At 44.6% G+C, this 15,228-nt stretch overlaps 1 protein-coding gene across 3 annotated transcripts in view; it reads left to right on the forward strand.

The window, feature by feature from the left end:
- Positions 1–15,228, forward strand: part of Camk1d (calcium/calmodulin dependent protein kinase ID) — a 419,461-nt gene that overhangs the window by 343,067 nt on the left and 61,166 nt on the right. For all 3 annotated transcript variants that reach the window (XM_052727099.1, XM_052727100.1, XM_052727098.1), the window contains exon 4: positions 9,945–10,083. In XM_052727099.1, the coding sequence (XP_052583059.1) occupies positions 9,945–10,083 (139 nt within the window). The remainder of the gene's footprint in view (positions 1–9,944; positions 10,084–15,228) is intronic.

Below are 15,228 nucleotides of genomic sequence, written 5' to 3' on the forward strand. Positions count from 1 at the left end.
TAACCAGGTCCTGTCCCAAGACCTATTCCAGAGCTGATTCTCGTTCAGTTTTTAGCTACTGGAGGAATGCAAATTTTCTATCATTCTACAAAGAGTGTGATAAAAGAATAATCGTGATTGAGAGTCACTTAGGAGATAATAAGGCATGCCTCTGGGTGTGTCTGTGAGGATGTTTCCAGGCATTAACTTCAGGGGAAACACCCTCTCTGAACATAGGTAGACCCATTAGGCTGGGGGAAGGGATTACACAAAATAAAAAAGAGAGTCGGTGAGATTCAAACATTCGCATTTCTGCTTCCTGGTCCGCCAAGGTGTGAGCGAGCCACTACACACCGACACCTGTCACCATGAGGCCATCCACTACCATGCCTTCCTCTCCATGATGGACTATAGCCTTTCAAACTGAGAGCCCAAATAAATCCTTCCTCCCTTAAATAGCTTTGTTCCAGACATTTGGTCACGCTGATGAGAAAAGTAGTTAATACTTCTGCCAAAGAAAATCTTTCTAATTGGAACTAATTTCAGAAAGGCCGATATGTAATTGTCACAGAGCTAATTATGGGATTTTTCCAGTCTCATATTTAAGACACTCAAGACCATCTGTTGTCACAAGGCTCATGCTGAATGAGTTCACCCAGGTCACTTGTCATCTGGGGCTAATAAGAACTTCATTAACCTACAGCATCCCAGGCAACATGCCGTACTGGGGTGATAGCCTTCTCAGCCCCACCTGCAAACCCTTATACACGTGGAAAGGGACCTGCCATTGCAGAATCAAAGAACTCAATTGTAAGATCACATAGAAGGGTAGAAACTTGAACAAATTTCCATCCTAATGCTTGAATATGTTAAAAACCCAGCGCATTTGTGGGAACAGGAAAAGTAGGGCCTCCCCATCATTAAAAAGTAAATAAATAAACCAAAAGCTGCCCTGTGTCCTGCCCGGGTGGCAGCTCTTTGTTCTTTTAAACTCCCTCCATGGGGTGCCTTGTCAGAAGTTTGACAAGGCACCTTTTCCCATTGTCTAACTTATTTTTAAAACATGTAGAATCATTCCTTTTATAGAAGAGAAAATGAGTCTCAAGATAATTCAGTCCTGTGTGCCCTTCTTTGCATACTCAAGACTCGTCCAATGCCAAGGTATAGAAGGCATTGTGTATGCCAGGGACTCTGGGGGCACTGCTGGGAGCCCTGCCTGGGTGTTGTTCTCTGCCCCCCACCACTTGTCTTTCAGTAGCAATGGTCAGGGTTGGCTGGGTGCCCTTCTTCATTTCCATGAAGTCACTTTTCTCCTGTTTCCTGCCTTTTTGTGTAGTCCTTAGCTACCTCTTCCTTATCCGACCCAGAACTAGCATTGTGTCCCCCTTTCCTCTAACCTAGACACCATTTCTCAGTAGATCACACTTATAACTTGACTGGAAAGATCTTTGACATAATGATGTCTCACTCGTTGTCAACTCTATCCTTGGCTTGACCCTCTAAAGTTTACACACTCTTGATTTCTCTATCTAGTAGGCATCTTAGTTCTATATATCCTACCCAGGGCTCTAAGTCTGTATCATCCAACATGTGCCTCCTAACACTAACTAAAGTTAAGTAAAATTAGAAAATCACTTCTTCAGTTAGCGAGACACATGTTATTAGTGGCTACCATATTGGACAATAGAGAAAACAAGTATTTCCATAATTAGAGAATTCTGTTTTCTAGCACCCTCCATAGTTTTATTATTCCAAAGCTATACTTTTATCAGGGTCCTTGTATTAGCTAGGGGTTTCTATAGGAAAAAAAATAGATAGTGATTGGTTATCATAGGTTCATGAGACTAAAGAGACTGAGATGTTCTACAGTCTGCCATATGCAAATTAAAGAGCCAGGAAAATCACTAATATAATTCAGTCTACATGCAAAGGCATGCAAGCCAGGGGAGCCAGTGGTGCATAAATGCATATCTAAAGATGGGGAAGGCCACCATTTCAGCTCTAGCCATCAGACAAAAAGGAAAAAGAGTAAATTCTTCTTTTATTCATGTCTTCTTCTATTCAAAGTCTCAACAGATCATGTGATGCCCACCCGTGTTGGGGAGGGCTGCCTACTTCATGGAGTCCATCAATTTCAACAGCAATTTCTTCCATAAACACCCTCACAAACATACTTAGAAATTATGCTCAACCAGAACCCTAGGCACTCAATAACTCAGTCAAGTTAACAAAGAAACTCAATCATTGCAACTCCCAGTTCAGAGTGGTGTCACCATCTACCCATTCCTCAAGTCCAAACTCAGAGGTGTTCTGGGGTCTTCTCCTTCCAGCAAACTGACACTAACTTCATCTGTGGACTTTCTCCAAAACATGTCCCACGCCTTTCCAGTGATTTTGGACTCCTGTGTCCCTCAGTCAGATACCAACCCCTCCACTTACTCCCCCCTGATCTGCCTGCTTCCGCTCTAGCTTGTACAACCCATCTCCAGCAGTGACCAGAAGTGAATGGGGAGGTGTGTAAGACCAAAATATATTGTATAAAATTCTCAAAGAACTAATAAAAAAAGTATTTCTTCTTTTAAGAATACTCTGGCTGGGTAGTTGTGGCTCGCGCCTTTAATCCCAGCACTTGGGAGGCAGAACCAGGTGGATCTCTGTGAGTTCGAGGCCAGCCTGGACTACAGAGCGAGATCCAAGACAGGCACCAAAACTACACAGAGAAACCCTCTCTCAAAAAACCAAAAAATAAAATTAAATTAAATTAAATTAAATAAATAAAAATACTCTGTTTATATCTGTACCACATTTTTAATTAGATTATTTGTTTCTTGATGTCCAGTTGCTTGAGTTCTTTATTTATTTTTAGATATTAGCCCTCTATTGGATGTGTAGTTGGCAAAAATCTTTTCCCATTCTGTAGCCCACTGCTTTGTCTAAATGGTGGTGTCCTTTGCCTTACAGAAGCCTTTCAGTTTCATGAGGTCCCATTTATTAATTATTATTCTTTCCTGTGTGTACTGTATCTCTTGTTCATCTCTTCTCTTGGGTACTGGAGATCAAATCTAAGGCCTTACATAGGCTAAGCACCCCTTCCACAGCTGATTCCATTGTCTCTTTTTATAAGGTTATTAGTAAGTAAGATGAACTACTTTGTCTTAATTAACTTTTTCAAAGGCTCCGACTCTAATTGGAGCCACTGAGGTATACTGGAGAGTTAAGATTTAAAAATAAAGAGTTTAGGGTGGGAAACACAGTTCAGCCCCATTGTGCCACATATGAAGAAGACAAAATAGCCAGAATCAAAATGTAATGGTACATAGGGGGTTAAATTTTTCTGGTCCATTAGATGGAAAGGCATTTGTTTGTATTTTGGAAATCTCTGAACAGATTGAAGCCTGGCAGATACTGTGAAATGGAGTTCTAAGAATAAATTGTTTTTGAAATTATTGAAGTAGGATTTGATGAAGGAGGAAAGTCTTGATGGCAGAGGTGGGGTGAAGTAGAGCCTTGTTCTCACTGTAATGGTTGAGGGTGTCCCCCAGGAGCAAAGTTGTGGGGACCAGAGTTCAATGCAGGAATGGGAATGCTAGGCATTAGGCTGGGAAGGTGAGGGCTGCCCTGACTGACAGAGGAAAATCCCAGGCACTGACTTGATTGATAAAAAAAGTGGAGAAGGAAAGTTTGCCCTCTTTCGGCCCCCACCCCAAAACCTGGCCTCATCTGCCCTCTGGATCTCAGGGTTTCTCCATTAAAAGAGGCTTCATTGGTAGAGTCTCTTAATCACAACCTGTATGGTCCAGGAAGACCTCCCCCCAGGACTAAATATAAAGAGAGCACTTGATTCTCAGAAAACACATTTCTAGCCAGCCTGGCTGAATGAAAGGGGTACATGAAGACCACATTGCTCTTCTACTGTTCCAATATGTTTTCTTTCTGTGCTGTCCCTGCCCTGTTACAGGACACCCTTATGTAACTTCTTATGACAGCTTCTTGTACCTGCCTGGTGCAACTGCACAGCACTCTTTAGTCTTCTCCCTGTTACTCGATCTCATCTAAGTAGCGTTCTATGACAGGTTAGTGGAACTCATCTCCCTGTTACTCGATCTCATCTAAGTAGTGTTCTATGACAGGTTAGTGGAACTCATCTCCCTGTTAATCTATCTCATCTAAGTAGCGTTCTGTGACAGGTTAGTGGAACTCATCTCCCAGCCATCACTGTGGGCACTTCTGTTGGTGATCGTGTGGGTGGTGTTGTTAGAGGGTCTATTCGTTGCTTTTCTCACTACTGATATCAAATACCTGACAACAAACAACTTAAGTGAAGAGATCACTTTGACTTGTAGTTTAAGGGGATACAGCCCATCATAGTAGAGAAGGCGGGACAGCGGGAGCATGCAGTGCTTGTCCACATTGGATCCACAGTCGTAGGAAAGACTGCACAGGAAGTAGAATACCAAAGCCATCATCCCTCACCCCCCAGTGAATCCCTTCTTCCAATGAGGCTCCAAAGCAGCACCACCTGCTAGGGACCAAGTATTGGCTAACATTTCACATTCACACCGTTAACAGTTTTACATACAATTTTACATAGTAATGAGCATCAAATTTTAAGATAACAGAACACTGTCTTTTAAAATCAGGTAGTGAGGGCTAAGAAGGCAGTTTAACAGGCAATGTACTTGTTATGCAAGCTTTAGGATCCATGCTGGACCTCCAACACCCAGAATTAGGTGAGTGAGATAGGTGGGTCCCAGGTTCTCACTGGCCAGCCATTCTAAGCAAATCAGTGAGCACCAGGTTTGGTGAAAAAAAACCTATCTCAAAATGTAAGGTGGAAAATGATTGAGGGAGATGATATTCAACATTGACCTCTAGCTTCTCCACATCCCCACACAAGTGCAGAGAGAGAGAGAGAGAGAGAGAGAGAGAGAGAGAGAGAGAGAGAGAGAGAGAGAGAGAACCAGGTGGATGAGTTCAAGTACATGCAAACAATAGGGTTTGCACTATAATTCTTGGTGCCCTCAAGAAGTCATACCGCAGAGTAGTCTACAACCGGGCAATCCAAGCTTAATGTTTTCCCAGTACAGCAGCTTTGAAATGGTATCGTGTCTCTCGACACTTATTTTCTTCCACTCATAGGGATTTACATAGTTTAAAAGTTTTACAAATAACCTGAATTTTCACTGAAATTGTGACATCAAAGTATTTCACATTTGCATATTTAAAGTTGACCCATGATGGCAGCTGTGGACAGTAATAGGCAAAGAAGATGAGCTATAGTAGCAAAGTTCAGTGTAAACTCACGTGCTCTAGCAGCCAACAGAACTGGAATCCAGGAGAACGAAGAAATGTGGACCATGTCTTGTTTCCTTGGTGTTTGGTAGCCAGTTTGTCTTCCTATGTCTGCATCGAGCCTCTCCCTCCATGATTGCTTCTGTGTTGACCTTCTGAAGTACATTGAAAATTAATACTCATTATGATATTGAAATTATGACCATGACGGATCTTTAGGAAGTAAATAGAGGGAGGCTGGGGATAAAGTGTGGTAGAGAAGTGCTTGCCATACAAGCATGAAGACTGGGTACTCGATCTCCAGTACTCACATAGGAAACGCTTGCAGGTGAGACAGTATGTGCTTGTAATGGTAATGCTGAAACTTGACTACAAAAGGCTCCCTGGGGTTTGTTGGCCAGTCTAGACAACTGATACCAACCTCTGGCCTCCACATGCATGTGCACATACGTACCAGCATGTACACATACATATACACATATATATACACAGAGGTGATTAAAGCTCTATTCTCATACATGGATGTGTCTGTTGATATAATGAATGAATTAATGGCCAGTGGATTCTTTCAAGTGAATTCAGTATACAGCTGCTTTGGCTGGGGCAGTTGTGTATCCCTTTCACTCTCCATGCAACACCTTACATACCCCCAGACTCTGCCAGCAAGAAGCCCATTGCCAGACGCAGCCTCTTGACCTTGGATCAGAATCAGAGCCTAGCTAAGGTTCATCTTTGTAACTCACCTAATCGATACTATGTTGATAGCAATGGAAGACCAAGACAACTTCCATTCATTTATTGGATCCCATCATCCATTCTTATGGTTCTCCTCCCTTTCCCAAATCTCCTGATACCTCACCCCCACCCTAATTTCATCACGATGCTCTTCCTGCTTTAATTGGAGTGTTCCATTTTTAACATGCGCTTTAGCCCTTTCACAGCAGAGGCTTCCCAGAGATGACAGTCGTCAAGAAGGTGGCCTCTCCACACAGCCCACACAGGTCAGCTAGCCTAAGAATGTGACCTGTGTCTCACCATGAGGAAATGCTTTCCTCTGCTGATGCTGCAACAGTATAACTTCTCATGTCTGCTTCACATGTGCTTTCAAGAATAAGCAGGTGTCTTACTCAGTGGAGGGAAGTGTCTTTTCTCACAGCCCTAGAGGAGGGGGGTCCAAGCATAGGTTAATTCTGCTGGGAGGTGCTCTCTTCCTTGCTCATGGTGGCTTCCGGGGCAGATGGGACAGAGATCTCCTTATAAGGATACTTCCATCATGGCAGCACCACCATTTATGACCTTACCTCAACCTCAGGACGTCCCAAATGTCTGCTCCCAAATACTATCACTTTGAGACGACCAGCTTCAAAGCAGGAATTTGGAGATTAGTTCATTTCTTAACAGTGGGCGTTGAAAAAAAAAAATGTGTGCCTCGTGAGATTTTTTTTTAAGTATAAAGTGATTTGCAAATTTAAGATTTCTTTTTAAATTAATATTATTACTTTTTCTGTCAAGTTTCTAAACATTTCCCCAGAGCCCTGGTTTCTAAGGAAACCAAATTCTTCCTGAGCGGTATTCAGAAGTAGAACTCTGGTGCAATGTGATGTTTGGGATGTCAAATCTTAAATGTCCAGCTAGTGAGGCCTGTGACAGCAGTTGACCATCCACTGATGCTGATGCTCCAGCTTCCACTGCACCTCTGTCCCATGGCCATGCACATATTTTCATTTTAGAGAATCCATCAAGACCTTAAATATACCACTGTAGAAAAAGACCTCCCGAGAGTAGGAAGCCGGGCAGATGGGGCTCAAGGGAGGCTGTAGCAGGAATCTTAACAGTTCTTATTAATAAGATCAAACCTGTGGCCAATTATTGGGGTGAACACTGGAAGATCAGAGAGACAGAACAAGCCACAGCTACCTCACCTGGCCAACTTCTCAGCTGGTCTTGTTTCCTCAGACTGGAAGCCTCTGTGTCCTCATATCCGAATGGCTCTCAGCTGAACTGTGCTGCTAGAAGCCTGAAAGCTTAACCAGCCAAATGCTTAACCAGCCAAATGCTTCTAGTTTCTGGCCCTCACGCCTTATATACCTTTCTGCCTTCTGCCATCACTCCCTGGGATTAAAGGCTCGCTTTCTGGGATTAAAGGCATGAGTCACCATGCTTGGCTGTATCCTTGAACACATGGATTTCTGCATCTGGAATGCTAGGATTAAAGGTGTGTGCTACCACTGCCTATCCTTTATGTTTAATATTGTGGCTGCTCTGTCTCTGACCCCAGATAAGTTTATTAGCATGCACAATATTTGGGGGAATACAATACCACAGGAGGCAGAGGAGCGGGCAAGGTTGGGTTGTGGAATGCCTGGCCAGGAGGTAAGATGGTGGGAGGGGTAAGGACTATTGCCTGTCCTCCAGCAGCTGCAGAAGAGACAAAGTGGTGACCAGCTGGCCATCGATGGGAGGGCGCCACTGGAAGGTGGAGCAATGTTAACAGATGAGCAAACTTACCCCTTTGTAGTTGGTGCTCCTTAGCTACCACCAAGTGCATGGGCCCATGCTGATGAGTAGTGGGCACCCAGGAAAAGCTGAATGAGTGTTGAGTAAATAATGAGGTGAGTGCCTGCAGGGCATCCATGCTCACCTTTCCACACTGCTGCAGTCCTCCTATGGTAGTACATCCCCTGGTTCTGCAGAGGGTAAGATATTGAAATCCATTGGGGCTCTAGAAACCCCTTGCATTTCTAGAAAAACAAAGAATATAGAGAATTTGGTATCGCTTGCCAAGACAGGATGTCTGGGGAGCTTGGTTCACTGCAGGATAGATTGTTTAGACGACATGGTTGTCAGGAAATACTGCCATCTTGGTTGTTTTCCTGTCTTTTCACTCTTTGGTTGTTTTTTTATTTCTCCTGAGTGCCTTTCCTTCTAGATTGTCAGTTTGCTTTGCAAGGGAAACATTCTCCAAGCACATTATTGCTTAGAACAATGACAGGTAATAGAATAAAACTCCGAAACACAGGTCTTTTATAGCTGCAGTTGTTTTTATTGTCATTATTAGCTTTTTACAGAGACGGTTTCAGTGGATCCATTATTGCACATTAATTGCCATGACTTGCAGAAAGTGAATCATATCTTCGTGTCTTGTGTGTGCACTGCTAACATCTATCTTTTGTTGTATTAAAACTGTAAAAACAGGAGTTGTTTTAAAAGCTGGTTTATGGTTTTAATATTTCTAAGAAATATATGTTTTATGTGGTTTTGGAAATTTGGATTTTTTAATAGTATGTCCCTTGAGTTTCTTTCCACAATGCCTTAATTATTTAGGTAGAGCACTGTTCTTTAAGTGATACATGCATTCTCAAGCTTTGAAGGTAGTTGGTTGTTTCTGTTCTGCCTGCTCTGTCTTGTTGATTCATCAGGGTTGTAGCAGCATAGAGTGGCAGGGTGAAAGGTGTGAAATGGCAGGGTCAGAGCCAGCATATCTACCTGCCCTTAACTATGGCCGCCACAAGTTCTCATTTGGATGTATATTGAAAACACCAAACCCATCAAATGAAATATAAAACTCAAAGTAAATTAGAATGAATCGTTGTCACCAGCTCCATATCCGAGCTGTGTGATGCAGTGCCCTCCTTTTCATTATTTTATTTTGAGTCGGAATCTCACCATGTAGCCCAGGCTTGCCCCAAACTTGCCACCTTCCTGCCTCCGCATCTCAAGTCTTGGTTTTGTAGGTATGTGTCACCATGCCTGGCATAGTGCCTTTCCCCGTCCTCGTTCTTTTCTGTAAGTCCCCAGTGCTTTGAGAGTCTGATAACTTTGAAGGGTGCACAACTACTCATTGCTGAAAAGAGTTGATTAGATTCATCCACTCGTTTACATCAGGAGAAAGGCCAAGGTCCAAAGATCTAAAAGGCACTCATGTACCCAGTGTCTTAGGGCCTAACATTGACCAAAACTCCAGACCCCTGCTGGGAGGCCAGTATATTGCCCCCAATACTGCCTTGTCATGTAAGACCTCCCCAACCCCTACACACAAACATCAGTCCAGTATCATCTGCTTGCTTATATTAGATGGTGCTTAGTCAGGGAGGCCATTTCGACTTTATATTTTCACAGAAGAATAGATAATAGAGGCCAAGGTCAAGAAAGACTTCTTAGGAATGGCTATGCCACAGTCTTGGGGGCTGTGTGTGTGTGTGTGTTTCTACTTTCCTTTTATTTTACCCATATTTACTGCTGTGACATAGGTACCTTTTCTAGGGATTGCTCCAGGGAAAATTGTTGGGCAAACTCTAAATTGAGAATTGGGTTCATATTTTAAATTTACTTTTAAAAACAAAGTTTGCGGACTGGAGAGATGGCTCAGTGGTTAAGAGCATTGGCTGCTCTTCCAGAGGTCCAGAGTTCAATTCTCACCAACCAAGTGGTAGCTCACAACTATCTCTAATAGAATCTGATGCCCTCTTCTGTCATGCAAGTATTCATGCAAATAGAGCATTTATATACATAAAATACATAAATCAATAAAAAAAGAAATGCCAGGCCAGGTTTAAAAAAAAAACAACAACAAAGTTTGCTCTTTTATCCTACTGATAACTCTGAGTGATGATTTTGCCTGCATCATTCAGCAGTCCTCCCAGTCTCTAATGCCTTATTTATTTGTTCCACAGCGTGTCCGGTGGAGAACTCTTTGATCGGATAGTGGAGAAGGGATTTTACACAGAGAAAGACGCCAGCACTCTCATCCGCCAGGTCCTGGATGCTGTGTACTATCTCCACAGGATGGGCATCGTCCACAGGGACCTCAAGGTGAGGCGTTGTTCTGCAATACCATCCAACTATTCCACAACCCACAATGTACCTGCTGGAGAGGGCTGGCTATGGGGAAGGAATGAGGCTGCTTTGAGAAGAGATAGGTGGAATGGGCGGCCATCTACTTTTTGGGTGTCAGTGCATTAAGGCCAGAAGTAGTTTAAAAGAGAATGAAGATCAATGTAGCTAGCCACCATTTACAAGATTCTGTAGCCATGAGGCAGCCCACAGGTCCATAGAGAGGTGGTTGTGTATTAATTCAAGAACTTTGAAAAGAGCATTCTGTACATGGCAGGAAAACCATAGAGACCCTTCATCCCCAGTGCTGGTTAGGTTGTGTGTGTGTGTGTGTGTGTGTGTGTGTGTGTGTGTGTGTGTGTATGGCGGGGGGCAGGAAAACCATGGAGACTCTTTATTCCCAGTGCTAGTTAGGTTGTGTGTGTGTGTGTGAGGGGGTATGATTTTGTTTGTTTGTTTTGTCAATTTGACACAAGCTAGAGTCATCAGAAAAGAGAGAACCTCAACTGAGATAATGTCTCCATAAGAACAGCCTGTAGGCAGGACATGGGGGCAGTGTGATCAATGATTAATGTGTGAGGGCCCAATCCACTGTGGGCAGTGCTACCTCTGAGCAGGTGGTCCTGGGCTGTAAGAAAAGTGAGCCGAGTGAGCCATGGAGATCAAGCCAGTAAGCAGCACTCTTCTATGGCTTCTGAATTGGTTCCTGCCTCCGGATTCCTGCCTCCAGGTTCCTGCCTTGAGTTCCTCCCTGACTTCCCTCAATGATAGACTGTGACCTGGGATTTGTAAGATGAACTCAAGCCTTTCCTACCTAGGATACCCCAGTGGAGCTCTTCAGGGCCATGTCCCACATCCAGCCCTTTATAAACACAGTAGCCATATATGAAAGAGAGGGAAGAGCAGGGAGAGTGTGGGGTACAGGAAGAAGGTTGGCACTGCAGTAGGTACTGTAAATGAGCTTACAGGTACAGCTGTCCTCTGGTGTCCTGAAGGTCCCTTTCCCCTCCTCCCTCTCTCCTCTTCCCTCCTCCCATCTTCCTTCCTCTCCTCCTCTCTTCCCCTTCATTCACAGTCTCCCCCATTTCCTTGTTTTCCCTCCTTCCCTTCCTTCCTGTTGGTTTTGTCTGGTTGCTTTTTAAATAGAATTTTACTATACAGCCGAAACTGACTTCAGCTCTCTGGCTTTCACCTCCTGGGTGATGAGACTGTAAGTCATTGTCTTTTCTGAGGTGTGAGTATAGTGATTCTTCATCTATTAGCACTGAAGAGTTTGGGCCTTAAAGTGGCCACCTTAGTGTCCCATTCCCTTCCCCTCACCCGGATTTTAGTAGCTGTCACACACAAAACTGTGAAGTTAGTGAGAGCAGCGCTGTTGAGCCCAGGTTGTGGTGTGACTTCATGCTACAGTGTTACAGGTCCAGCCTCCATACCCTACTGTGTGAGTGGGACCGATGTCCACCCCCTAGCACATATGTGCACCACTCAATATATAAACACAAGGATGACTTGCAAGCATGCTGCCCTTAGCAGGAAGTCAGCTAGAGTCAACTATAAACATTTGTTAAACAGAAGTGGAGCATCTCTCCATCATCTGCTCTTGGGTATCAAGGAGTATAATGGCATAGCTTTCCCTTCATGAAGACTCCCGTTTGGGTTGGGGCGTGGCTTGGTGGCTGAGCACTTGCCTAGCATGTTCAAACTCTAGGTTCCATGTCCAGCACCACAACATTTTTTATTAATCATTTTTTTCATTTATATTACATACCAACCAGAGTTTCCTCTTCCCTCTTGCCTCCCATCCCCACCCCCACCCCGCGCCTCCCATCTACCCCCTCCCCATCTACTCTTCCTCCATCTCTGTTCAGAAAGAGGCAGGCCTCCCATGGGCGTCAACAAAGCATGGCACATTAATTTGAAGCAGGACCATTTTTTTTTTTTTTGAGACAGGGTTTCTTTTGTGTAGCTTTGGAGCCTTTCCTGGAACTCACTCTGTAGCCCAGACTGGCCTCGAACTCATGGAGATCCACCTGTCTCTGCCTCCCGAGTGCTGGGATTAAAGGCATGTGCCACCACTGCCCGGCTGGGACTATTTAAAAAAAAATCAATTTAAAAAGAAAAGATGTACTCTGGAGTTTTCTCTTTTTCTTTCCATGTATCATTTTCTCTCATCATTTTTCTGGTTCAATTTTTCCCCTTTCCATAGTCATCTTAGGACCTTCTAGAGATCTCCTTTCAGAGATGTGAAATTGTTAACCTCAATCAGTGTTGGAGAGGTGTGAGGAGGTCAGTAAGAGCTCTGTGTTCTGGCTCTGCCCATAAGGACTCTGATCAAGCAGGTCTGCAGAAGACCCATGAATTTGCCTTTCTAGTGAGTGGTAATGCCTTTCAGGTGACAGTGAGGCCAGTCTGGGGACCTGGCTTGAGGAAACACTAGAGAAAGAGACATAGGGATGTCAACAAGCCCTTCTGGCCTTTGTTATCTTCTTGCTAGCAAATGGGCTGTGAGTATGATGAGCTCATCCTTGGAGCCCCAGGCTCTGCTGGGTAAGAGAGAAGCTAGGTCAGCCAGCCCAGCGCCTCCCTCCATGCTGAGCAGCACTCCTTCTCTGCTCTTTTGTGCCCCGCCACATGCCACGTCTGTGCTTTGAACCTACAGCTGTTGCTATCTAGCCGTTGCTAAGCAAGTTAGCGCTTCGACTTCAGAGAGGCGGTGTGCAGGGCCGTCGGCACTTCCTAGGAAAATAAGTTATAAACAATTCAGACGTATGCAGGAAGAGCGGTGTTTGTGTCCCTCTTAAAAAGTGGGTCGCCGAGACAGGAGACCATGTTCCACTTCTACCTAGAGCTGCTGACAAGCACTTGCAGGTCTCAGCCTGGGGAACTTCGGGAACACAGGGCCCTTCCGGAAGTATATCCCATGGCAATCAAAAAGAACGGGGAAGATGATTTTGACAACTGGGCTTACCCTTGTGGCAGAACACAGTGGCTGCATTAGGATTTTTGTGTGATCTCTTTTCAGAGGCTCCAAGGAGTTTCATCCATGTGGTGTTAAATTTTCATCAACTCCTGATAACATGAAGGCCACCCAATCTAAGCTACAGCAACAGCCAGCCTGTGGTGCTAATGAAAGCCATATATAGGGTCTGCGATGCTACCCTAACCCATGATCAAACATGCCCTCTTCTCCTTCCAAATAGATGTTCATATGTGGGCCCTAGGAAACCACTAGTGACAACCCAGTGCTCTGTTTTGTTAAAGTACAGGGAGTGAGAAAGGAAGTGTGTATGACTCCCACATGGATCTTGGATGGATTCCTTAGCTCTGCCTTATTGGTATTTAGAGATGGAGGACCCTGTGTGGGAAGCAGCCCTGGGCCCTGCAGGCTGTGTAGCAGCTCCCTTGAATTCTGCCCTCTAAATTTCCAACACCCTTCCTGGAGGCATAGAAATGAAAATGTCTCTAGGCTTTGCTGAATTTTGTCCATGGAGGGACAAAACTGCCCCCTCTTGAGACGACTGGATTCATTGTGTTGCTCTATGCAGCAGTAACTTTCCCAGAAATGTGTTGAATGAGATCTTTTTAAGGATTATTATGTAAATTATTACCAAGAAGGGAACTTCATAGTCTAATTTGAATGTTAGCCCACAGTTGTCTTACAGAAATGCCATAATACGCAGCAAAATAATTTTTCAGGTGAGACCAGGCCCTTCCAAGGGTCCCCTTCTGTCAGGAAGAACTGTGATGCAGAACATATGCTCTTTGTGGCCTTCACACCCACAGCCTTCATACTGCTCCTGATGACCCCTTAGGTCATCCCTTGGCCACTTCAACTCTGCCTCTCTACCCCCACCTGCCAGGAAAAGCCTTGTTGCCATTACCAAACCTTGAGACAACTCAAAGTATTGATCCCAACAGTGAATATCTAGCTGCTTTAACCCTCTTCTGAGATAATTGTTCAGGAAAGCATCTTACTGGCCAAAATGAACCACCTGTGGGGTTAGGTGTGTGTGTGTTGGGGGGGGGAGGGTGCTTGGCAATCTCTTGCCTGAGTTGAACTTCCTTTGGTAGCATGAGTCACGTGCTTATCTCTCCAGCTGTAGAAATCCTGGGGCAAGGAAAAGTAAAAGCCAGTGGTGGTGAAATAGAGCCCTCTCTTGGTATCTGTAACTGAGTCTTGCAGTTCATTAATGGATAATTCCTAAACCCCATGCATTTTACGACAAGAGGCAGCCCCTCCCCCGTTTCCCTAGCATTTCAACTGTTTCAATACAGACTGGCCCATTTCATTTTCCTTGCAAAGCCCCCATCAGCATCACTTGATTTCCTTCAAATCTCACTCTTCACAAAATTGTCATGGTGACTCCCGACTCCAATTGCTCTTTGTATCACTACTGCAGGTGACTGAAAATATTTTTCCCTTTGGATTCTGTTAAAGGGAAGAAAAATGTTTTGACATTTGTTGCAGCAAGAAAGAAGCCTTTTTTGAGACTGCTGCCGTAGGGGAGATAGATTGAGCCCAGCTCTGGCTCTGAGCACAAGAAGAAAAAGTGGTACTTGGAGTAGAGCAGGGCTGGGATGGAGGAGAGCACAGGGACCTGCAGGATTGCTAAGAAGGACTGGGTAGAGCAGGGGTGGGGTGGAGGAGAGCACAGGGGCTGCAGGGTTGCTAAGAAGGACACTGGGTAGGTGATTCAGTCCTCCAAAGGCTCGCTCTACAAGCATGAAGACCTGAGATGGATTTGGTCCCCAGCCCCACATAAAGAAGCCAGGCATGGCAATGCACACCTGTAACCCAGCACTGGGGAGGCAGAGACAAGAGGATCCCTGGAGCTCCCTGTCCAGCCAGGCTGAGCCCAGTTGGCAGCCCCAGATTCAGTGGAAAGAGCCTGTCTCAAAAGAAAAAAAAAAGTGAAAAGCATTTGAGGGAGATCCTCAGTGTTGACCTCTGGCCTCCACATGTTCCAACACTTCAGCGCGCACGCGCGCGCGCGCGCACACACACACACACACACACACACACACACACACACACACACAAATAATTTTTTAAAGGAAATTATTAAGAAGAGACATCAGGAGTCTTGCTAAGACAGCCTAACAGTGCTGAGGACTAGGGCATTG

The sequence above is a fragment of the Peromyscus californicus genome, unplaced genomic scaffold (genome assembly GCF_007827085.1).
Source record: "Peromyscus californicus insignis strain IS unplaced genomic scaffold, ASM782708v3 Scaffold_8__1_contigs__length_139910024, whole genome shotgun sequence".
In the NCBI taxonomy this organism is placed as follows: domain Eukaryota; kingdom Metazoa; phylum Chordata; class Mammalia; order Rodentia; family Cricetidae; genus Peromyscus; species Peromyscus californicus.